This window comes from Saimiri boliviensis, chromosome 18, assembly GCF_048565385.1.
Source record: "Saimiri boliviensis isolate mSaiBol1 chromosome 18, mSaiBol1.pri, whole genome shotgun sequence".
Classification (NCBI taxonomy): domain Eukaryota; kingdom Metazoa; phylum Chordata; class Mammalia; order Primates; family Cebidae; genus Saimiri; species Saimiri boliviensis.
This window is the reverse complement of record NC_133466.1, coordinates 36,049,157-36,075,993: the sequence shown is the minus strand read 5'-3', so window position 1 is coordinate 36,075,993 and position 26,837 is coordinate 36,049,157. Positions and strand designations below refer to the sequence as shown.

Genomic DNA, 26,837 nt, shown 5'->3' with positions numbered 1-26,837 from the left:
AGAGATTTGCCTCGGTAGAGAAAATGTGCATTGATGCAGCCAGGGTTTCTCTGAGGCTTTCTCTTGTCCTGATCTAGGAAAGATTAACTGAGAGTCTGATAACTTTAATATCTGAAAGAAATATTTACCATCTGTTCTCTCCAAGGACTGCTATCTGTAAGGTTTCATCTACATAACAAGACCACCTTTTCTAATCAGGTCTCCTGTGCTCTCTCTTCCGTAACTTGTTTCACCACTGTAACTTTTTTGCCAAACTTTAAGCCCCCATTTTCTCTGTAACCTCAAAATGGTATAAAAGCATTAAACATCTTGCCTTTTATTGAGATCTTTGTAAGACTTCTATGCATATTCATAAATTTGCATGCGATTTTAGCTATGAATCTGTCTTTTGCCAGTTGATTTTCAGCTACAACCCCAATTTCCATAAATGAAAAAGTAAAGCTCAGAGATACTATTGACATACATCCAGAAATGAGGAGAAGCAGCACCCAAAATCAGAGCTTCTGGACCCAAATCTGTATACCGCAGCAAGTATAAGGAAATGATTATGAAATGGTGGAAGGAAAAAAATGGTATAAACTGAACACCGTTTAGAAGCTAACATAATTACAGATACTTTTAACTACTGACAAAGAGATACATTTTCTTCATATTGAATATGTGTTACCTTGTTTAGCAGTTTTAATAACCCTGTGAGATAGGGATTATTATCATTGCTTTACCAATGGGAAAACTGAAGTGTCCAGAAACTCTGTAACCCACAAATGAGTGTTCTGGCCCTAAGATAGTATGCAGTTTACTTGACAAAGGACTCATGCAGAGGGCACTATGCTGTTGCTGTTATGCATGCCATTTTTGTAAAGTGGAGGTCAGGGTAAAAGCTGAGGCAAGCCTGGCACACAACCCCTCTATCCAGCCCTTGGTAGAGAGGTCTGTTCTTACTGTTACCAGCTGAGCAGCACTTATGGGTTCAACTTACTGCAAGGCTCCTGGAACCTGTTGTTCAATTTAGAAAAGCAGGGTTTAGCATCCTTCCACAGTTGTGACCAGATCCGCACTTATGACCAGATCCTCAGGGAACTGCTTTCCCAAGTTGGACTTGCCAGTGGGCTCAATGGGTCCCCTCAGTACTTGTGGTCACATCTAAAGACATTGTTATCCCAGGAAGTGGAAAAATCTAAGGCTTGCACGTGAGCCACTATTATTTTAGCTGTCTCAAATGCTTTATCTTGTTCTTTATCCCAACATCAATGAGATTCCTTTTTTACTAGTTGATATAAAGGATATAAATATTGAGCTACATGTGTAATAAAAGCCTATCAGTATCCCAAAAGGGCTAAGAAAATTTGTTAACTACATAACTGTCTTAAGCATGGAAAGTTGTGGATTGTTTCAGTTACCATGCTTGGAATAAGGTATGTCTTACCCAACCAAGTGACTCCTATAAACTTTACAGCTTGTTCCAAGCCTTGTAACTTCTGTTTCCTGAGTTTCAAGCTTATCAGCCAGATTAGACACTCACGCAGATGTGGTAGTCCTCACATCAGTTTCGAACTGTAATTCTTCTAACTTTTACACACTCACTCCATGTGCTTCTGACGCTTGCAAAAGCGTAATAGTGTGCACCTCCCTGCTGCCACCACTTGGCAGCCCTTTTCACTGCAGCTTTTTACTAACAAATGTTGTAGACCCTCTGACATTTTCAGGGCATCCCTGTATTCATGTGATACTTAACAGGCGTCTAGCAAATGGGCAACGCAGCAACATATAGATGAGGAGGGCCCGTTGGGATTTCCCTGATGGAGGTTTAGTTCTCCTGGCACAACTTTGGCTTCCTGACTCCTCCTAGGCTAGTTTGATTGCTATTTCTTCTGAGAAAGGGCCATATATGCAAAGAGGCCTCCAAATGCCAAAGGAACCATGAAGCCAAAGGAGGCAGACAAACTCTTTATGTGGGTGTAGGGCAACTTGTTAGGCAGGACTTACAGACAGAAGTGTGGTCTTGAGAAGCCTCAAATCAGGTAGATCTCTGTACTGCAAACCCCCAGTCCAAGGGCTTGTATCTTAGAGGAAAATATATGTGGCCTTGAAGGACTTTGTAGGTGGCTATGAGTGTCACAGCCTATGATTTCTGCAACAGAATTATGGGTTGCTTTTGATGAAACTTATAGTAAATAGGTGTACCTACATAAAGAGTAATACATCAAATAGGCATTTTGAAGGTGTTTCAAGACCTGGGGTTAGTCTGTGGATTAGCATTTAAAATAAAGTCACTCTTGTCTCCACAGATATGGTGATAGAAAAATAAAGCACAAACACAGGCACTAGAACCTAGAAATTAGAGTGAGATTTATTCTGAGCCAACTTTGAGGGCTTAAAACCACAAACACAGACTCATTATAAACCAAAAGTGTGTCCCAAAGTAGATTACATGTGGCAGAGTCCACAGGCATTTTCCATCAGGGAGACATCTGTGGCACAGGAAGTGGAAGAAACAGGTAGAAAAGCAGCAGTTACGTTTTTTTTTTTTTGTTTTTTTTTTTTTTTTTTTTTTTTCCTGAGACGGAGTTTCACTCTTGTTACCCAGGCTGGAGTGCAATGGCGCGATCTCAGCTCACCGCAACCTCCGCCTCCTGGGTTCAGGCAATTCTCCTGCCTCAGCCTCTTGAGTAGCTGGGATTACAGGCACGCGCCACCATGCCCAGCTAATTTTTTTGTATTTTTAGTAGAGACGGGGTTTCACCATGTTGACCAGGATGGTCTCAATCTCTTGACCTCGTGATCCACCTGCCTCGGCCTCCCAAAGTGCTGGGATTACAGGCTTGAGCCACCGCGCCCGGCTACATTGTTGTGATTTTGATTGGTGCTCAGTGACTTCGTACACAAGATTCGGTACATATGTGATTGAATGTTAGGGAGACCATTTAGGCATCTTAGAGACTGGTGGAAGATGTGGAGGAAGGTGACTGATTCTATCCTGTCTTTGCTCTACATCTGATAAAGAGGTGTGTGACCAATATCTCTCCAAGAAATATATTAAAATCCCCACTTACATAGGCAAGGGGTCAGCTTTAGTTTTTAGACCTAGGGTGTATTATCCATATGCCTGACTGTAGCCATTGTGGGCCATTGTTACTAATTTATTTTCTTTTTCAAACAGATATATAAATGTAGAAATATTGGTATATATAATTTGCATGCATTTGAGACAGCTATTTGGTGTTCTGCGTATGCTTCGTTCTGTAGGATTGTTTCACTTCCTCAACTATCCCTTTCTTATGTTATTATAGTAACACTGATTTAGAGAACTCTATTACATATGCCAAAGAACTGCTTTGATAGAATAGAACAAAATGGACATTTAAATTCAATAATTTGATTTGCTTTGTAACCCTGTACAGTAAACTGTTTCATTTCATGGCTTCACATTCATTGTAAAGTGTTAAATAGGTTAAGTTAATTCACAACTTTTACACTGTGCTAAGAAATAAACCATGACATTTTGTGTAATAGCCAAAGAATAACAAAAATATTCCAGTTTTGGAAGAAGAAATCTAAATTCAGTTTGAACCCATTGATTTTAGGATGTCCAAATAGAGATGCTTAAAGAGCAGTTCAAGATGAAAGATATCTGAGTAGATAAAGGTAGTGTGGTACAGAAATACAAGGCTTTGAAAGTCAAAGGTACTTCAAAGTAATCATTCATGTTTTAAGGATACATGTAATTTTATCAAGGAATAAAAAAGAAAGGAATGATGGCAGAATCCAGAACATCGGAGTGTTTCTATCATTGTTGTTGGAAGAAAGAGAACAGGGGCAAAGGTACATTTCCAAGAGAAGAAGGGAAGTTTCATAAATGCTATAGAAGACTTAGGCAAGGAAACTTTAGAAAGGAATGTTGACCATGACTGGAATACACTGGAGAATGGCTAGAAGAAAGGTCGACATGTGGGATAACCTGATTTGATTATTAGGGAATTTTTTTGGTACCACATAAATCAAGCAAGAAGTTAAAAAGAAAATGGCTGATTAGGATCCAGTTATTAATATTGCTTTCCAAGCTTTATTTATTTTTTATTTTTATTTTTTGAGATGAGGACTTGCTCTGTAACCCAGGCTAGAGTTCACTGGTATGAACACAGCTCACTGCAACTTCGACCTCCTGGGCTCAAGCTATCCTTTTGCCTCAGCCCCCATGTAGCAGGGACTACAGGTGTGCGCCACCACGCCTGGCTATATTTGTATTTTTTTCACCATGTTGCCCAAGCTGGTCTTGAACTCCTGAGCTCAAGTGATCCACCTGCCTCAGCCTCCTAAAGTGCTGGGATTCCAAGCATCATTCACCGCACTCAGACCTCAAACTTTAAGGTGCATATTTTCATCACTTTAAATGATCATTTTGCCTCAGTCTGGAATGTTGATTGATATTCTGCATTTATAAAAACTCCCAGTTATAACACTGTAATTAATCCAGGGATAACACTTGCATAGCAAGACTGTAAAGTGCTTAAACTTATTTAGTAACTAGTAAATAAGAAAAGAAGAGTTAACATAGAATTCAGGAGACTTGAGAGACAGAAAAGGGTGGGATATGTTGAGCTCCACTGAAGTAAGTCGTGGTAACGGGCATTAAAAAATGATGTAAGGACACAATGTAGTAAATCTTCCTCTTTAGTGGAGAAACTATATACAATTCTTACATGTTTTCACAGGCCCAAGTTCAAAAAAATTAAGGAAAAATGTGGGTCATGTTGGGAAAAGCAACAAAGGAAGAAGGACTTACAGAATGCCTACATAAATTGGTTCTGAGTCATATATAAACAAGGAACAACAAACTGTGGAAGGCCACAGAAGGCCTCTGAGGAGGAAGGCCTCTCCATTCCTCATGTTCCAGGGCAGGGTGACCTCGGCTCTATTACTGTAAACATTGTGCGCAAGGACGTAAAACCCCTTTGTAACACTATGACGAAGCCAGACTTGTAGGCCCCTTGTAAGGCCCGAGTTCCAGCAGCTGCACATAGATATTAAGTTAAAGATAACCATGTGCTCTTGTTTTGTGAAACTCCCAAACTGCCACAGTCATCAATCCTTAGGAGGATGCACCAGTTCCGGCTCGCTGATTCACTCCACCATCACTCCACCCCTACCCTATAAATCAAAGTGATTGTAATCAACAAGTAGTGTGGATGATCCGAGCTCAGGGCCTCCACTGTCACCTCTAGAGTAATAAAGTGATGGCCCCGGTCACACTTTTTCTCTTAATCTGTCTTTCTCTCATTCCTTTGTCACCACTGAACTTGGGGTACTCATGGGTGATGTAGGGCTGGTTCCCTACATTCTGGTGCCCAATGTGGGGCTCATGGATCCCTACATTCTGGTGCACCAACATGTGGGGCTCATGGAATCCCTACAGGTAATGGTATTGTACTAGTCAATAATAGGCTGTTCTGGTTCCATCTTGATAGATGGATCATGGTGGATGATTAGCTTCGACAAGCACTTTGATTTGGTAAGCAGGATCAGAGAAGTATTTTGAGCTTTTAGAGATGCAAAATCACTATGTTTGTATATACATGTTTCCTCCAAAGCTTAGATTTTAGTTTCTTTTCTACATTTGAAGATGTTCTCTGTATTTCCTTTTAGGTAAAGATATCTAGTTTCCAGAGCAATAAGAAAAAAAAAAATGAAAACCAAGTTAAGTTGAAATAATATATATTACCCATATAATAATTGTAATCTTAATATTTGAATAAGATTTCAGTACTTTTATTTCCCACAAGTCACACCAATACACAGTAGCAGATCTTAATTGGCAATTTGTTAGAAACCATGCTGTTTCATAGTGTCCTGTTCCTACAGTGGGAGTACTTTTGAGTAGAGAATAAATGTCTAACAAGGCAAGAACATTCTTTGCTAGTTCTGACAAAGAGAAACAAAAACAGTGAAAGATTTACATTCAATGCAATGTTCAGTCAAACAGGGACATGTAAGTAGGTTCAAAGATGACACAAGATTAAGAATGACATTTCATATTTGTACTTATTTTTAAGCACCTGGAAGCAAACAAAGGACATTTGAAGAATTAAGGTTATATTAATTGTTTCTCAGATGGGGAAAATCCACATTAAAAGAAGTTGACAAAGTCAACATTTATAAATATTGATTGTCTGAATATGTTTCCTGTATGAACTTTAAGTCAAGTAGGAAAATGAACACAAGGTTTTCAAGAATCAATTCTGGAAATGAGACGTGCATCAGAAGTACAAACTGGAAAATAACTACATGCATTGGCTGGAAAGTGTGTTAATTTCTGTTAGCTACAGTACAGATGGAACGGAAGAAAAGAATAGGAAGGCGAGATTTATAGTGGAATTACAGGAGAAATCAGTGATTGTGGACTTATGGAAAAGAAGGAAAGAGTAGGCTAGGCGCAAATGTGGAAATGACAACCACTATTTGGAATTAGAATCAGTTTTCTAAGGCAGCCTTTTTGGGAGCCAGAGGGCAAGAACAGCCACCAAAAGCTGAAAGCTGACAAGTAGCATGCCAATCTCCTGCAGGCCAATTTGCATGCCACAGCCCTCCCACTGATAAAAAGGGAGAAGAGTGTTTTAACAAATGCTCAATGCAAAAATGCGAAGAACGTGAAGTTGCTCTACCTAAAAATATATGTCACTAACAAATGTGAAGGATGCATTTGTGTTAGACATCAATTACTAACATAGGCCATGTGAAAGCAGCTTTCCATGCAATATATCAATTACACCCTCTAAAAAACTTCAAGCAGCTAGAAGGATCTTAAACCAACACCCTAATATCACAACTAAAATAAATAGAGAACCAAGAGGAAACAAACCTCAATGCTAGGAGAAGACAAGAAATAACCAAGGTCAGAAAGGAACTGAAGGAGACAGAGACACAAAAAATTCCTTCAAAAAATGAATGAATCCACAGGCTGGTTTTTGGTAAAAATTAATTAAATAAGTAGAACACTAGCTAAACTAATAAAGAAGAAAAGAAGGAAGAATCAAATAGACATGATAAAAAATTATAAAGGGGATATTATCACATACACTACAAAAATGCAAACAACCATCAGAGAATACTATAAACACCTCTGCAATCAAACTAGAAATTTCTGAAGAAATAAATCAATTCCTGTACATATACACCCTCCCAAGATTGAACCAGGAAGAAGTTGAATCCCTGAACAGACTGATAACAAGTTCTGAAATTGTGGCATAATAAATAGCCTACCAGAGGGGGAGAGATCCAAGATGGCTGATCACTAGCAGCTCGGGATTGTAGCTCCCAGTGAAAGCACAAAGAACGAGAGGACGCCATACCTTCACATGAATTCTTGTTGCTCACGCACCAGGAGATTCCCAGCGAAGGAGGCCCACGGGTCGCCAGTGCGACTCTTGTGACCTGCGAGGCGGTTTTGCCGGCGCCTCGGAGCGTCGGTTCTCGGTGCAGAGTCAGAAAAGCACCACCAATCTTAACGCCGCTGATTGAGTCTGCGCAGTGGGTTGCTCAGATTTCAGCACTGAGAATCAATAAGTTGGACGTCCACTCAGAAACCTAATTACAAAGACGGTAATTATAAAGACCACAGATGGATAAATCTACAACGAAGGGAAGAAAACAGCCAAAAAAAGGCTGAGAATACCCAAGATCAGAACGCCTCTCCCTCAGCAGGGGATCACAGTTCCTCATCAGCAACCAAACAAGGCTTGATGGAGAACCGGTGGGTTCCAATTACAGAAGCAGGCTTCAAACTGTGGATAATAAGAAACTTCTGTGAATTAAAAGAACTTGTTCAAACCCAATCTAAAGAAACTAAGCACTTTGAAAAAAAGGTTTGACGAAATGTTAACAAGAACACACAATTTAGAGAGGAATATAAGTGAATTGATGGAGCTGAAAAACACAATACGAGAACTACGTGAAGTATGCACGAGTTTTAACAGCCGAATTGATCAAGCAGAAGAAAGGATATCAGAGGTCGAAGACCAACTCAATGAAATAAAACAACAAGACAAGATTAGAGAAAAAAACGATAAAAAGGAATGAGCAAAGTCTCCAAAAAATATGGGACTATGTGAAAAGACCTAATCTACGCTTGATAGGTGTACCTGAATGTGACGAAGAGAATGAATCCAAGCTGGAAAATATGCTTCAGGATATTATTCAGGAAAATTTCCCCAACCTAGTAAGGTAGGATAATATTCAACTCCAGGTAATACAGAGAACACCACAAAGATACTCCTCAAGAAGAGCAACTCCAAGGCACATAATCGTCAGATTCACCAGGGCTGAAATGAAGGAGAAAATACTAAGGGCAGCCAGAGAGAAAGGTCAGGTTACCCACAAAGGGAAGCCTGTTAGACTTACAGCAGATCTCTCAGCAGAAACCCTACAAGCCAGAAGAGAGTGGGGACCAGTATTCAACATCCTTAAAGAAAAGAACTTTCAACCAAGAATTTCACATCCAGCCAAACTAAGCTTCATAAGTGAAGGAAAAATAAAGTTTTTTTGTGAACAAGCAAGCACTCAGAGAATTCATCACCACCAGGCCTGCTTTACAACAGCTTCTGAAAGAACCACTACACATAGAAAGGAACAAACAGTATCAGCCTTTCTAAAAAACACCAAAAAGAGCATCAATATAATGAAGAATTTACATCAACTAATGGGCAAAATAGTCAGCTAATATAAATGGTGGTATTAAACTCACATATATCATTATTAATTCTAAATTTAAATTGACTAAATCCCCCAATCCAAAGACAGACAGGCAATTTGAATAAAAAACTAAAACCCATCTGTATGCTGCATCCAGACCCATCTCATATTCAAGGATACACAAAGACTCAAAACAAGGGATGGAGAAAGATTCATCAACCAAACAGAGAGCTAAAATATATAAATAAAAAGCAGAAGTTACAAATTTTGCCTCTGATAAAATAGTCGTTAAAGCAACAAAGATCAAAAGAAGCCAAGAAGGACATTATATAATGATGAAAGGATCAATGCAACAACAAGAAGAGCTAAAGATCCTAAATATATACGCACCCAATACAGGAATATCCAGACATACAAGACTAATAAAGAGACTTAGACTCCCACACAATAATAGTGGGAGACTTCAACATTAATATTAGACAGATCAATGAGACAGAAAGTTAACAACGATATCCAGGACTTGAACTCAGATCTGGAACAAGTAAACGTAATTAACATTTATGGAACTCTCCACTTTAAATACACAAAATATACACTCTTATCAGTACCACATCATATCAACTTAGAAGTTTAAACGAAATGTTGGTTGGCTCCTTGTTTGCTATTCTCTTCCCTCATTTTCTTTTATATCTCCATTATTAAGGACAATTATAGGCATATCCATATTTAGATTGCATTCTAGCCTGGGCAATAAAGAAATACCCCCATCCTCTCTCCCTCTTCCTCTTTCTCTTTCTTCCTCTTCTTTATTCTTTTTATTATTATTTAAAAAAAATCTAATCTCCTTCCCTTCTGCCCCACCTTTCCTCCACATTCTCTCTAAAATAAATAAATAAATAAATAAATAGCCTACCAACCAACCAAAAAAAAAAAGAAAGCCCATGAACAGATGAATTTACAGCTAAAGTCTACCAGAAGTACAAAGACGAGCTGGTACCATTTCTTCTTTAACTGTTCCAAACAATGGAAAAGAAGGGACTTCTCCCTAACTCATTTTATGAGGCCAGCTTTATCCTGATACTAAAACATGGCAAATACACAACAAAAAGGGAAAACTTCAGGCCAATATCCCTGATGAACAACTATGCAAAAATCCTCAGTAAAATACTGGCAGCTCATCAAAAATCGTATCCATACGATCAAGTTGGCTTCATTCCTGGGATGCAAGGATGGTTCAACATATGCAAATCAATAAAAATAATTTATCACATAAATAGGACTAAGGACAAAAACCAGATGACTATCTCATTCAGTACAAAGTTTATTGAGAATTTTTAATCATGAAGTGATGTTGAATTTTACCAAAGGCCTTTTCTTTAAAATGTATCTAATATCCTCTGACTGCTTACCATCTAATATATACTTTAGATATTTGTCCCTTCTGTATCTCACGTTAAAATGCAATGCCCCGTGTTAGAGGTAGAACCTAGTGGGAGGTGTTTGGGTCATGGAGGCAGATCTCTCACGAATGGCTTGGTGCCCTCCCTGTGGCGATGAGTTTATGGAGATCTTTTTTTTCTTTTTTTCTTTTTTTTTTTTTTTTTCTGAGACGGAGTTTCACTCTTGTTACCCAGGCTGGAGTGCAATGGCGCGATCTCGGCTCACCGCAACCTCCGCCTCCTGGGTTCAGGCAATTCTCCTGCTTCAGCCTCCCAAGTAGCTGGGATTACAGGCAGATGCCATGCCCAGCTAATTTTTTTTTGTATTTTTAGTAGAGACAGGGTTTCACCATGTTGACCAGGATGGTCTCGATCTCTTGACCTTGTGATCCACCCGCCTCAGCCTCCCAAAGTGCTGGGATTACAGGCTTGAGCCACCGTGCCCGGCTATGGAGATCTTGTTGTTAAAAAGAGTCTGGGACCTCCCTCTCTCTTTCTTGCATCCTCATTCACCAGGTGGCACATCTGCTCCCTCTTCACCTTCTGCCATGCGTGGAAGCTTCCTGAAGCCCTCACTAGAACCAAATGCTATCACTATGCTCCTTTTACAGTCTGCAGGACCGTAAGTCAAAAATACAAAAATAAACTTCCTCTCTCTGTTTTAAAATTACCCAGCCTCAGGTATTCCTTTACAGTAACTCAAAACGGACTAAACCACTCCTCTTTTATTACTTTGGTAAATCAATATCATGTTTGACCAGAATAATCATCATAATCTTTTCACCAGTGCCCTTGCTTCTGTTTTTTCCTGTTCATAATCTATTCATACTACTGAATCTAGGGTGATTCTGTTAAAACATGTTAGCGTATGCCCTTCATCTGCTCAAAATGTTCCATGATTTTAATTTTACTTATAAAAAATTGTAGTATTAAAAATAACCTGTCAGATCCTACAAAGTTATTTCCTCTCTCATTTCTTTACTCCTATGTTCTTATTTCCTTTTCCTTTTTATTCTTCTCCCAAGTAACTAATTGATTTTCTTCGTACATGCTTGGGATACTCCTACTCTTGAGGTTTTTGCATTGCTGCTCCCTCAGCTTGAAATAATCTTTTCAAAATACCACAGGCACTTCCCTCCTTCTTCTTGTTGGGTCTTTGTCCAAATATTATCTTTTTAGTAAAGCCCTTAATAACCACCTAGTAAAAATTGAATCTTCACACCTCTGCAAACTTTTCAGTTTTATTTTTTCTGTAATTTTATTGTAATCTGATGACATATATATTTTTACTTTCTCTTTTATTAGTCTCTCTTCATGGGGAGAAATGACAGATACAGGTGAGGGGAAGGAAGGCAGCAAACCACATTGCCATGTGTGTACCTATGCAACAATCTTGCATGTTCTTCACATGTACCCCAAAACCTAAAGTGCAATTAAAAAAAAAAAGAAAACAGTGAATTAAAAAAAAAAAGAATACCATTAAATCAAGGTTTATTTTCCTCTTTATTTACAATTATATCAGTGTTAAAAATCATTTCTGACATATAGGAAGCACAAAATAAACACTTATTAAATAATTAATTAATATACCTTTCTTAAGAAATACAGAAAATAGTTTGAAAGGACAATTCATCCATTCACTAATATTTATTGAACATCTTCTGAAGTTTTAGGAATTCAGAGTCTCTGCTTTTAAATGGAAATCTCAGTTTATGCTACATCCCTACTCTATTATATGTAAATACTTTAGCACTTTATGAAATTTTTAACTGTTTCAACAAAGAGTAAGGTAATACTGAGGATTAAGTATGCTCTCAGACTTAAGCAAAGATAACCTCTGAAAAGGGTTTTGGTTTTTGACAAAGAAGGGCCAAAGTTGACTTAAGTAAATACAAGTGGTTGAAGACAATAATGTTCTGTAGATAAAATTGTCTTGATGAATAGTAGGCAAACAGAATTTGATGAGGCGACATTTCTCCATCTGCGTTTTGGGTGGAGCTAGCTTTGGCTTAGGGTAAAAGCAGCAAAATTGTAGAGAACTCAAATACTTTTTCTTCTGAAATCTTGGAATTCCTCAGTAGACGTGGAGAACCCTGTCATTAAAGGAAGAACAGTGATACTAATAGTGCTTGCTGCTCCAAACCCTTGAAATACTTCAGTGACAGAGCATTTTTCTTTTTTTTTTTCTTTCTTTCTTCTTCTTCTTTTTTTTTTTTTAATAAGGACTTGTTTATTTTGAAGAAAAAAGGTCCCAAACATCAGGCTGTTCACAAAAATAACCCACGGTATCAACTTTAGAAAACAAATCTTAAGACTATGACAGCATTTTTCTAAGGGCAAAGTATAAAATCCTTAATAGGACTTAGAGAAGAATGCATGATCCAGTCACTGCTTACTTTTCTGAGTTCATCTCTTCGTCTTTCTTGTAATCAGTGCACTCTTACTGAAAGGAGTTCCCCCAAATCTCCATGATCTTCTTTATGCTTTATCCGTGTCCTTGAATATGCTGCGTAATCTACCTGGGATGTTCCCCAACTTCTTAATCCTCTTTGCCTAGAGAACGCCTACTCATCTCCTTGTTCTCTGTCTCCACGTTACATTGCCCTATTACCATTTTACACTAAACTTAACCCGAATACACAACTTGGTATTGGAAACTGGGATTGCTTGTTTACATTTTCTCCTTCATTAGCATCCTGAGAGCAGAAACTGGATTTTGTTCATTTGACACACCCAGTCTGTAGCAGTGTGTGTAGCAAAAGGCTGGTGCTCCATAAATGTGTATTAAACAAGTTAAATGGATGGATCTTTTCTTTCTGCTTTCTCCTCTTTGTTACCATGAGAGATTTTATATATACATATATGTATGTGTGTACATATATATGTGTGTATATATATATATATGTATGTGTGTACATATATATGTATATACATGTTTATGTGTGTATATAATATATACACATATGTATATGTGTATGTATATATGTATATGTGTATACACATGTTTATGTATATATGTGTATACACACACACACACATACACACATACATTTACTTAAAAGCTAAGCTTAGTCCTAGACACCATGTATGCTAAGGAAACAAGCCCTGAGGGCTTTGGGGCTCTTCCTCTTTCCAGCCAGAGAGTGAGAGCAGTTTCTTAACATTACTAATATCTCCCAAACCACCCGTTTGCTTTCTAACCTAGATAACTAACGCTTAAAAAATCTGGAGTGATTTCTATTTTTATGAGTGTAGTCTCTTTTATCTAATTTACTCATATTCCACAATACAGGGCATTGCTTATAAGTGACAGCGAATAAACATTTAATGCTGATTGTGTAAGAAGTCATGACATGAGATAGATATGTAAGATAAAAGACCAAGTAGTTGTGCTCTGGTCTCCTTGCTGTTTTTCGGAAGAAGCCTCAGCCCCTAACGTTTGCTGCCTCCTCTGCATTGATTGTGTTTTCCTCCTCAGTTCACCTGGTCAACACCTGCTGATTCATTCTAACATCAGTTCAAGCGTTTTCCCTTCAGACCTTGTCACAACCATAAGGGAGGCTTTTATTTTCATCATTTACAGTATTTACGTATGTTCGTCCCATTAATTAGAACTGGTGATTATGTGCTAACTTTTGTGAATATGTGGCTAACATCTGTTTCCCTCCCTAGAGTAGATATTGTATAAAAGAAGGGTAGTGCTCTCTTTACTCAATATTGTGTCTCCAGATCAAAGGACTGGCTTGATATCGATTAGTATTTCTTGAATGAATGAAGAAAAAAGTGAAGAAACATGGAGGATTTATGGAATGTATAATTTTTAAGAAAACTAGATAACAGGGTGAAAGTAAAGGAAATGATATGTCTAAATTGGATTGAAAGGCAAGATTAAATCTGATGTATACCTGTATATATAACTCAATCAAGAGTGAAAATTATTGAAGTGTTTTAATGGTAGGAGTTAGTAAAATTCTATTTGCATTTCAGCAAAATCAGTGATAATAATTTCAATTATTCATTGCTGAGAATATCATAAGAACACAAAGACTATGATTTGGAGTAAAAATAAAGTTTCGCTTGCTTCTCAACTTTAATGATAAAGAGCAAATACATTGCTTTCAACTGTGTATTGGTAAATTTATTACTCTATTCATTTTATGCTATCTTGTTGACCTCACCTCACTCCCCACCCCCACTGTAATACATTAAACTGATGTCCTTAAAGAATTAACTGAAATGATTAGCAGAATCTCTTCCCTGAGGTACATAAAACAGTAGTTGGACTTTTTTTTTTTTTTAAATTGTATGTCGTTTGGATCATTTTCAAAGGAATGTTACCATCTTTCATTTCTGTAGTTGTTTTATTGTTTATGGAGGTTAGAACACAGAGAGAAAATGAGCATGTTAATTTCCTTAGTAACTTTGGACTTAGGATCTTGAACCATAATAAAACCTGTGTGTCTCTTCTGAAAGAAAAAAAGAAAATATTTACAACATGTTTAACTAAAAAAGGGAATAAATTATAATTCCATATGCTACTCTACACCAACTAAATTAAGGCATCTAAGATATTCAATTGTTACTCTAAAGATTTTGAAAACAATAGATTGTTCCTACATTGTTCCAATGCCAAGTAGGGCCATAATTTGCTACATAATTTGCTAGGTAGGCCCAGTGCCAACTGAAAATGTGACACTCTTTGTTCAAAAATCAGAAAAAAATGTTTTCTCTCATAGTATTTATTTTCTTTCTTGTGTGGTAAATATATGCTATTTAATGTTGAACTCTCCTGGATACAGGGATACTCGGTTTGTATAGACCATCACAGGCATGCCCTGCAAATCCCCACCTGGGGCAAGCACATCCTGAACTAAATTTTCCTGTACCTCTTCTGAGTGCTTTGAGCTACAGTGGTCTCTGGGTATGAATGGAGAAGAGAATCACTAAGAACCTGTTCTGGGTGGCAAAGAACTGGTGAGAGACAGAACCACATATGAACAGACGCCCCCAGCACATGCTCGGTTGTCACATCAGACTTGGCTAACAAAACCAACTCAAAGATAAAATTCTTAAATACTTCAAGATGGCCACTGGAGAGCATTAAGCCCCATGTATGAGGTCCTACTCACAGTTCAGGGTCCTGTGTCGCTTCACTGGTTATTCACCCATTAAATCAGGCATCATGGTAAGTGTAAGATTATAGCCTCAAGTAACAATCATTCTATGCAAGAAATAGGACTACCTAAGATCATCAACACAAGCCAGCCATAAGCTATATAAGTGTGGATTTAAATGAATTCATCTTTATACATTTGAAAAACTGTGACTGATTAATGTTTATAGGTTTACCAAAGTGTGATTAGTCCTTCAGTTTGCTTGTAACAGGTTTGACCACCAATGGCAGCATGCTACAAAATTACTTCTAGTGGCATTTCGGTGGCTTTGCCTCCAAAGCTCCAGATCAATGTGTACAATACACTGGGAAAATGTGAAAATGTGCTTATTTTTACCATGCTCTCCCTAACATCCTTACACTTCCCTGGAGCATCCAAAGACTGCTCTAGTAGAAAGTTTTTGGTTCTACCTCAGTAAATTAACTGTTTTCTAAACTGTTCCGTTCTTCTCTACACACCCTCATTAAAAATATAAGTTTCTAGTTCAGTTCCTACCTACTGTCAGCTAACACACTAAATAGAATTTATATTTCAATTGTATTTCAATCATTCACTTCTGAGGACACTAAGAGAAGCTCAGAATCTTACAGATTTTGACAATGATGATGCTATGATCCCTGCAATAAAGATTAACTATGCCACTGACAGATGGACACTGCCAGTAATGCTCTACAAATAATATTAAAGCCGAAGAATTCAACTATATATTCCCAGTGCCACAACATTACATAATATAAGGGCAATTCAGTTCAGTGGTTAGAGTCATATCTTAAATCTGTGTCTTCCACTAAATAGCCATGTGACCTTAGGCCTGAATTTTATTTTTTTGTAAAATGTGGTATTTTAAAGATTTATTTGAAATTGTCTTTTATTGAAAACATGGGTTTTTTTAAATGTCTTTGGGAAGGCAAAAGATATGTGGAAGTAGAGAATCACATGGCGGCAATACTCCAACATCTTAACACCAAGACCACAAGTAGCAGCTGGGTGCTAGGAGGACAAACATGAAGGAGGAGTGTTTCTAGAAATAGGAAACATGACGCTGGGTGCAAGGCCATGGCAGGAATTTCTTAGTCTGGGATTCATGGTTGCACTTAAAATATGCCCCCAATTCTAAGCAAAGTACTGTATTTATGTGAAATTATTTTATGATTCCACCAGATTAGCAGGACAATCAGTAATCAAAACATGATTTTAAATACCGGTAACTTGTAGAGCTCCCACAGGCCACAGAAGGAACTTTAGGGTCATATGAGGCAATACGTATGTTAGTGAGTGCTTAAGAGCAGAAAATAGCCTGAAGCAGGTGAGTGAATAATTCATAGCAAGAGGTACAAGGTCGATGGGTTTCTACTTTCAGGAAAACAAATCTAGTTTTGAAAAGTTACTTTTTTTCAAATTATATACTTTTTTTTTTTGCACTTTAGGTTCTGGGGTACACGTGAAGAACATGCAGGATTTTTGCATAGGTGCATACATGGCAGTGTGGCTTGCTGCCTTCCTCCCCATCAGCTATCTCTGGCGTTTCTCCCCATGTTATCCCTACTCAACTCCCTACCACCCATAGTCCCGCCCCTAGTCCCCCCAACAGACCCCTTTAAGCAAACAAATACGTAATTGATAGACTATATTGTAAAAAAAAAAAAAAAATGGGGTCATTAGATCCTAAATCCCCCTGTCACGGAGCTGTCAGAGTTTGTGGAGTTGTTAACCATCTGAGAATACGTTCCCTAAAGCTTCTCTGATTTCTAGCAGGATATTATAATATGTCCCATTCTTTGGTAAAATTGCCAAATATGCAAACCTTATCTTAGGAATTTTTCAATTCCTTTTTTATCCCTAATATGTTGAAAAAATTTTCATATCCTGATATTCTTTTAATTTGTAAGTGAAAAGATGCATTTCTGAAATATAACTTAGTTGAATGTTTTTCCGTTTTAGAGTAAATGATTGCAGCATTCCGAGGATATGATGTTTTCCAGAAATACTTTATCAATTTAAAGGTGCCCAGGTTAAATTATTGTTGTATACTAACTCCAACCTACACTATCATGTATTTTAATATATCCCGTGTGTTCATATAATATGTATCCTCTATCTGGATAAGGATTTAGATTGGTGCAGACAAAATGAATGAAGGTTTTGATAGTATGTACAAGGCATGTGTTTTTAGGACTCTCAGTAAGGTACTCATTCTACTCAATGTGTGGGCCAGTCTTCAGAAGTTGATTTGGACCGGCATGGTGTAAGCCCAGCACTCCGGGAGATCGAGGAGGATCACCTGAGGCCAGGAGTTTGAGACTAGCCTGCTAACATGGTGAAACCTCGTTTCTACCAAAAATACAAAAAAATTAGCCAGGCATGGTGACACTTGCTTGTAGAGTAATCCCAGCTACTTGGGAAGATGGGGCACTGGAATTGCTTGAACCTGGGTAGCTGAGGTTGCAGTAAGCTCAAATGGTACCATTGTACTCCAGCCAGGGCAACCAATTGAAACTCAGTTTCAAAAAAATTTAAAAAGAAGGTGATTTGATTTTCTATATATTCTAGCATAATAAAGTATTTGCTTATTAGTCAGAGCTTTTCTTAAATCAACATAGAAAAATACCAAACTTGAGATCATAAACAGTGGTTGGAAGATAGGTCATTCATTTGTAATTGTTTGTTTGCTTAAATCATAAGATGTATTGCAATAATTATAATTTTTTTAAAGTACTGAATGTCCCTATTCCTCCATTCAGCATAGGAATGCTTAATTATAAAGAAAACAACAATTATTGGAAGGATAATTTAATTATATTACAGAACTAAGTTTTGGAGGTTATCAGCATAAAATACTGTGTTCAGGTACTTAATAAAGTTTGTGAGGTGGACAGATGACAATATAGGTGTTCGATAGTTGTGCTATTTTTTTCCTAACCTTAAGCCTAACCCTCACCCTAACTGTATAGTTATGTGTTGATTAAATGACATGTAACACAGAGCAGCCTAAGTGATATTTGAAATTAAACCGAGAAACTGCTTTTCTCCTTTAATCTTTTCTCTATGTATTTCTGTATTTTCTAAAACACTAGAGGATACAAATTCTTAAATTTTACAAAACAGAAAAAGTATGGTTTGAAAATTTCTTTTTTAAAAAAACTATACATTTCCTGGAACTTCTTAAATATGTATACTGTTGTATATCAGTATTATCCTGGAATTATCATATAATTAAGGTCTTTCATATGCATCAAAACCCAATAATTAATAATCCCTAGACTTAATATCCTTTAGTGAATTGTATGAACCAGATTTTCTGGTGTGCCTTCAATTCCATACATAATTTGACCAAAATAAGAATTGTCATTATGAAGACAGTTGATTTACCTAGGAAGCACGGGTTCCATACACGTATACCGTTGAAATACTGCATAAGAATGGACATTTTGGGTAACATTTTTTTAAAAGGACACATGTGCATAAATGTTTTACTTCAAATGTCCTCATTTTCTTTCAGATGTGCCCAATCTGAACTTCAATAACAGTGTCAAATTTCCTAACTTGTAATGCAGGGCATTTTTTATTAAATGGGAAAAATGTGAATTAAAAACAAATAGAATATTATTTAATAAAACAAACCAGATACAAAATCTTGCCTTGTATTTACAGATAAATTTTAATGGAATATTTCATGATCTAACACAAATATGAGACCCAATGACACTAAGTCTCGTACAGCCTTTGGCTTACCCTGTATAACAAAATCTGTTATTTAAAGTAGACTATAAAATACCTTATGGTAAGTGAACTTCCAAAGACACAAAGAAAATTCTCCATAAATTTAAAAGCTTATCTGAAATCCTTATTGGCATAAGCTTAAGTTGGACATATTATTAATTGCATTATCTTAGGTAGCTGAAATACATAATACTGATTAGAGTGTGAAGGTTTAAAAAAAAATAGGTTTAGGTATTTTTGCTTCTGTTCCTAGTCAACATTAGCAAACACAAATAAGTGAAAGTAAAATTACCTTTACAGAATTTTGAAATTTTGGCAATCTCAAGCAAATTTTCCTAAGTCAGCAACGGTTTTTTTTGTTGTTGTTGTTTCTGTTTTTTTTTTTTTTTTTTTTTTTTTTTTTTTTTTTTTACCCTTAGTCATCATATTACAAGGTTCATGTTTCAATAATGATTAAATGTTGTACAAATAAGATAACATTTATTTTATTGATGCTCAATTTTTAAAACTTCTATTTAAAAATTTACAAGGAAAATGGGCATCATTGAGGAAAACTAAAAGGGATGGAAAATGTATGCAGTTGAAAAAAAGGTATTCAAAATAATGCGTTTGGCATAAAGAAATATGTTTTGTACCATCTTTTTAATGACCTGTCACTGGAAAAAAGAAAGTTCCATCTTTCAATGTCTATTTTCAAGGTTAAGAAAGTGTACTAAATGAATAGACAATTCGGTAATGTCCAACAGATAACTAAAATTCAAATTTTATTTTTCCATATTTATCAGACAATTTTTTTCTGACAAGACTTTACTGAAAGATGAAGTGCAAATGGGAACCCTGTAAAAATGGTTATAAGAGTTGTACATGACATATTTTAAGCGCCGCTAAGTACACATTGAATACTTTGTAAGTATATAGGCATATCAACATGCAAGTGTCTGTCATGTACCTAATATTACAATATGCATTTTGTTTTCTGAAAATGTTAATGACAAGAGTAGATTCAATCAATGTGTTTCTCTATTTTCTGTGCTAATATGGTTAATTTTGTTGGATCTTCTTTATAGCACAGAATTTATTTTTTATGCTGTCATAAATATACCCTTCCAAAAGTTATGAATTTCATATCATATAAATAGCACATTTTATTTTTGAAGCTACATTACTGGGAACACCTGCGTTTCTGGACACCATTTTCAGAGATAAGTCTTTAAATTATTTTTAACATGGCAGACTTGTTCTAATGTTGGTTTTGTTGAAATGTTTATGACAAAAATGGAGCTTTCTTGAGGGAATTTTTTTGGTTGAATGAAAAGCTAAATAACAAATTCACAAATATTGATGTGAATGCAATATGAAGCAAACAGGTCAGTAATCTCAAACTCAGAAGTCCTTGGGTTATGACTTAACTGTATCATTGAATCTACAATAAGTACAGTAGCTACAGTAAAATAAATTTGTAAAAAGATTAAAATTTTATACATTTATAAGGAGAAAGTACTAGCTTTGAAAAATTTCTAGATTATTTTTCTTTCTATTTATGAGATTTATTCAATACATTAAAAACACAGAGAAAAGCAAAGAGGTTAAATATATAACAATTCAGTTTACATTTCATAGTTTTTTAACCAATTGGTGACCACTTCTTTCAACCATCAATATTTTATTGCGTATGATTCTCACTCTCAGTAAATATAAAGAGAATAGTGTCTACTAGTATCATGTACACAAAAAAGCATCTGAAGAAAGAAAACATTTGAGGTTTGACAGTACTGTTTGTAAGTGTAATGTCGCATTTCATACCGCACTTAAAAGTCCATGTAGGAATCACTGCTGCTTTGACCCTGGATGTGGGAAAAGTGCTTAAGTGCTGAGCCCTGGTAGGTTTTTGTTTTGCCCCTGCAATCTTCAAATATCTTTTAACTTTTCTTCTTTTGAAATATACAGTATATTTCATAGGGGAAAATAGTGTTTTTTTCTTTACATCTTTTTCACATTTGGGCCCATTCTCTCCAAAATAATCATACATTTCTTGAGAGAGAGAGAGAGATATATATATATATATATCACTACTTGACATATATATATATATGTATATAAAATATGTGAAGATCAACAAAATATTATTGATAACATAACCACATAACATAGAAACATCTTACTTTAAGAATATTTTAGAGATTCACCATTATAATTTGAGATATTCATGTTTTTTATTTTTTGCTACAGAAGAATCTGTCATTTCTTTTAGAAGAATTAAATTACATCATCTCAAAATTCTTATGTCTATGCAGACAAAATGAAGTGGGCATTTGTGGCAATACTGTGCATTATTTGAGGATCATTTATGAATAAGGAGGAATTTTTTAAATACTTAAATTTTGTCTTATACACATAATACTACTTGGTAAAATAATTCATGCACATGATTTTTACTTAAAACACACCATAAATTTATAACAAATTGTTACATTTTAAAAATGAAATATCAGATTGGCTCGCAAAGTGTTGCCATTTTAACTATTTTTAAAAATCAATACAATTATATTAACATTGAAATATTAAATAGGCATGAGAAGGACTATTCTTATAAAGTTATAATATTTTGCCTTTAGGAAAAGCTAATGGTAGAAAAGAAAAAACAATGCAGATTCATACACCATAGAACACACTAAAGATCTTGGCTTTTGAGATTTCCCAGGGGGTGGGGAATGCACTGTTATAATAGTTCCATAAGAATGCTTCCTGGGATATCTGGTAAATAGTTATTTCCTCTATTTATATTGAAGTATCATAGCCCATGTTAAAAGTGAGAGGTAGAAGGATTATTGTAAGTATGCATGGCAGAGAACTTACCAGCTATATCCAATAACTATTGCATTCAATATTAATAATCTCAATACATAAAAATGCTGATGATTTTAGAACCCATTCTTAAATGTTGTCCCCTTTAACTCTCTTTATTATCTTGCTACTTTCAATCCATTGCCTTTGGAAGGGTATGAGTGCAAAGGGCTTGTTTGGGGATAGAAGAGAGAGAGAAAAGGAAAAAAATGAAAAGAAAATATATTTAAAAATTCCCATTAAGATATAGTGACTTTAACTATTAAAAGTACCCTATGTTCTTTCATTGAATACATTTGTACTTATAATAAAAAGTACTACAATCTATGAAACATGCACACATTTCAACGAAAATTGAAGAATTCCCAATTCAATGAGATGTGAATTGAAGTTTAAAACTCAGGTTATTTCTTTCTCTGCAATAACACTAAAAACTAATCCAAATAAAAATGTTACTGTGTTACATTAATAAGAAAAATTTAACTTGTCCTTGAATTAGTTGTATTTTAATGAATGCTTTAGTATGTGAGAGGTGAAGATTAGCAACCTCTAGGATCTTGTTGAAGAATTCTTTAAAATCCCTTTGCATTAAGTATCCAGCAATAGAACTGCAGATATTGCACTGAGTATGTTTCAATATTGCCAGTGTATATTTCAAAACAAATTCTATTATCTACACTAAGATTTCCTCTTTCCCAATATTCAAAATGCATATTATAATTACATGGGTTTCCAACATCCATACACAGCAAGTACAAGATACTTACATGTACGTACACTGTAGTTACCTATATTTTGCATAGTTTTTAGTGTGTACTTTGTGCCACTTAATAAAAAGCATTACTCAACAGTAATTCTCATTAGGTGTTTCATTTGTTTGGCTGTGATTACTGGTTATTTTTTGTTTTGTATTGTTTTATCAGAAATTACTATTTGCAAAGGGAAATAATATTGGGCAATTTTAGAGGACTCTAAGTCATTAGCAATATCATGGGAAAGTTGCAGTAAGACAGGAGGTTTTGCATTTTCTCCACAATTAAAAAGCATAATGTAAAATTTCATACTTGTTGTCCACTAAATTATCCTGATGTCCAAAGAAAAACAAAAAAACATTTGAAATGTTCCCCTTGGTAACACTTTGCAGTAAGTGGCACTAAATTACACGATAACTGCTATGTTACATGGAAGAGCCATCACCGTCAAACAGCTGCTATACATGTGCCTACATGGAATCTCAATGCTGTTACAATCATGAGTACATAATTACAAATGAGCCTGTCTTTTTGACTAAGGTATTTATATTTTTACAAAGAAATACAAATAAATGAGGTGTTAAGTTTCTTTGTCATATTTAGGAAAGTTAGTTTTCTTTCTCTATTTGTTATTTTAATTGTGGGGTTTCAATGAAAGAGTAAGCATCTTGAATCAATATGAGATCATCCAGTTCCTAGATTAAATTCCAATATCAGGTTCCTTAAACTGCTTCTTGGATTCTCTGGTAAAAGAAAACAAGTTGAAATTTCTCTTTCTTTCCTATTTCTCTTATACACACACATATACACACACAAACATGCACACCATCAATACTCTGCTCATGCACTCTATCTTTACTCTTGCACTCGCAAACGTTTCTTTTTCCTCCTAATTTTGATAATAATCATATCTAGAACACGCAAAAATGGAAAAAAGAAAAGAAAATGCTGCTTAGACTTGTTTTTTGATGGAGGACAATCAATTTACACTGTAAACAGTACACTGGCAGAGAATAGCTACTTTTGGTAAAGAATAATGCTCCATATTCTACTAAGGGTGTGTGTGTGTGTGCACTGCTTCCATTGAGTTCCCTAGCTACTGTGCTCAGTTAAAAGAGACAGAAACTGACTCTATGTGCACACGTGTGTGCACGTTCCAGCCATTGCCATTGGCATCATTTCTATTTAGAAATATTGTCATTATTTTCTGACTTGTTGCAATAGAAATGAGCAGAATTTTTATAATTTACTTTTTGTTTGGTTGAAAATTAAACAATTTTTAAAGGTATGAAAATATAACTTTATTTGGTAGTATTTTTTCCGGTTCAGAACAGGGTATCTAATTTAAATTGAACTAAATTTAATGGGCAAAGATTTTATTAGATCCCACAAATTATAATATACCAGTGTTTATAACTAGTATAATAATCTAGTTGTTTTAGCTAACTGGATTTATAAGAGTTCTAATGAGAATTTTATATTACTCTGAAGGGTTAAAAGAGACAAAAATCTTGAAATGCAACCAATTTTGGATTCCTAATTTTACAGTGCTATAAATGACGATTGAGTTATTTAGGCAACAATTTAGCTGTTGGAGCCAAGTAGAATATAGATGAAATGAAGAGGGATGTAAATACGGCATCGATGAGGAGTAGCAATTTTGTAAGTGCATCCTGAAATTAGGCTTTAAATAGTATTTGATGATGCAGTTTATACAACTTACGTCTGTAATAAGAACCTTTCCATTTTGTACTAACAGGATGAGTTTTGCTGTGTGGAGTCTTTCTAAAGATTATGCATTGAAAGATATGAACAGTTTATAAACCTATTCTAGTTTCAATGTGTCTAGTAGCACCTACCTGATTCTCTCAAACTACCATACTATATTAACGTATTATTGCATTTTTCCACAGATGGTATGGAGTGAACTGTAAAAACAAGCATGCAATCACATCAATGCAGACTTATTTCCTTAAAATGTCATACTGTATATGATTTATTATGTTAACACTCAACCACATCATATTATTTATGTTCTGTATATTCTGAAAAAGTGCTGCTTGACTGACATCGTCCTTTTTCTTTTGTAAGAAATCAACAAGAGAAATGCTTCGACAATCAAAAAAAGCTTAAAAATTCTAACATTTTCCTTAAAAGAGTTATACTTTTCTGATAAATAAGATACAGCACCCTTGTCTTTCATTTGATATTAATACATGATGTTGTACTCAACCATTCTCATTCCCCAAAAATATATTCCACAATATTACTTTTAAAACCTTAGGCCATCATGCTATCAGACATCACAAGTATAGCTACCATATTGTCATATTTGTTTTCTTCTTAAAGGTGCAATGCTTATAAATGGGAATTTTTTAATCTAACTGGAGTTTTATTCTTTAGCATATAATAAATTTAATGAGAACTAATCTAACAATATTTTATTTTACTAGAAGAAATAATAAGACTTTAGATTGACTTTGTCATATTTAAGAATACAGCATTTCTTAATGGTTAAATACATCAAAATTTTAAAATAATCCAGAGAAAGAGACTTTCACTTTGGAGTTAAAAGCATGGCAGAAATTCTCTATCACTCACTGTTTCATAAGTTTGTACCTCACAAAATGCATAGACAAGAATTTAATATAAAGAATTAGTTCATTTATACAGAAAACATATCTTAAACACTTCTTTTTGGCAAACCAACATAGGTAAGCAGCTCTGGAACTGCAAAATGAAAATTTGTAAATTTTTAGCAAACTAAAACTTTATTTTTAGGTTATTATTCAACTGTGGTTGTAATTTAAAACCTGAGGCTGTGCACTGGTTGTTAGCTTAAAATTACCTTTCCTTATAACATTGTGCTTCCATTGTATAACAAATAAAAATTAACAAGAACTAGAAAAATTTGTTGTTGAACAGTGCTAGGACATACAGACAAAAATACTAATACATGTTATTTACTTATAATACTGGTTTAAGTAATATCTAAAGGGATATAATGGACGTTAGAAAATGCTTACTTATGACTGAATTACATACAGCCAAAAAAGTTAAATATGTATCAAATAATGTTTAATTGGATTTATTATATGCACTATATACAGATACTAAAATGTCTCAAAATTGTGCCCTATGAATACTTCAATTTTGTTTAGGCAGGTGAATCCTTATGCAGCAAATAAATTACAGAATCAAATTAGAGAAATGAATGAAATCTTTGTGATTCCCAAAGCAGTAAATTATTTGGAATGATTTATTGGTAAATGAAGCTACAGTATCCTTATAGTAAGGTCTATATAATTATATAAGATACCATGTCATGATTGCAATTTGTACACATGGCTCTTGTATCAAATACTATATTTCAATAGCAAATCGATACAGCTTTACCAGTATAATCTCCAACATTCCAAAATCTACACTACAGTGTGTTTTTTTGTTTGTTTGTTTTTTGTTTTTTTTTAGGGCATGTTTTCAAAACATGTTGTCTTTGAAGACAGACATGTAGAAAACATTATTTGTAAACCTCTAACCTTCAATTAATCTTAAGTACATGAGGTCTTTACCTAAACCTGTTACTTGTGAAAGCTGTCCAATGGCAAACTGATAAGGTCTATGACTTAAAAGGAAAAAAAATGGGGGGAAAAACTCTGCATACATCGTTTAATGTATAAAAACCACTCAATAGCATGATCCAAGGAGATGATTAACATTGTTAAGGCTGTATATTCAAGCACTGTATGTTAAAAGAGCAATGGTGTGAAATTTAGGCAGTAAGAAATGTTCTGCATTATGGATGGTACAGTAATTAAAGAATGATGCTTTCAACAGCTGATTGTTGGTATACACTGGCTACTGACAGCAGTACAGTATGGAAGTTAATAAGGGTAGCAGACGATGGTAGAAATGAATTCTGAAAGATGATAGCCAGTTTTCTCCAGCAGTCAGCCTGGTAGTAAAACTTAGAATCTTGGCCTTTATCTTAAATGAAATACTCTTTTTTCTCTTCAGCGTTGACTTGGCTGCCTTCAGCATTGATAATGGCTGTATCGGCATCTGGTGCATCTTCAGCTCCTTTAGCTTCATTTGTTAAATACGTTCCTGCATATATTAGAAGAAAAATATGTTAGCTCTGTGAGACTGGTAAAATACCCAGCATTAAAGCTACATTCATTTAGGAAGGAACTCTTGCCAGATTTTCTGAGACATAATATGCT

General features: G+C 35.2%; 1 protein-coding gene across 5 annotated transcripts in view; it reads right to left on the bottom strand.

Annotated features, from left to right (window-relative positions):
- Positions 1-18,930: 18,930 nt before the first annotated feature.
- Positions 18,931-26,837, bottom strand: part of CADM2 (cell adhesion molecule 2) — a 1,054,563-nt gene continuing 1,046,656 nt past the window's right edge. For all 5 annotated transcript variants that reach the window (XM_074389151.1, XM_003928313.4, XM_003928312.4 and 2 more), the window contains one exon: positions 18,931-26,721. In XM_074389151.1, coding sequence (XP_074245252.1) covers positions 26,603-26,721 — 119 coding nt within the window. In that variant the 3' untranslated portion in view covers positions 18,931-26,602. The remainder of the gene's footprint in view (positions 26,722-26,837) is intronic.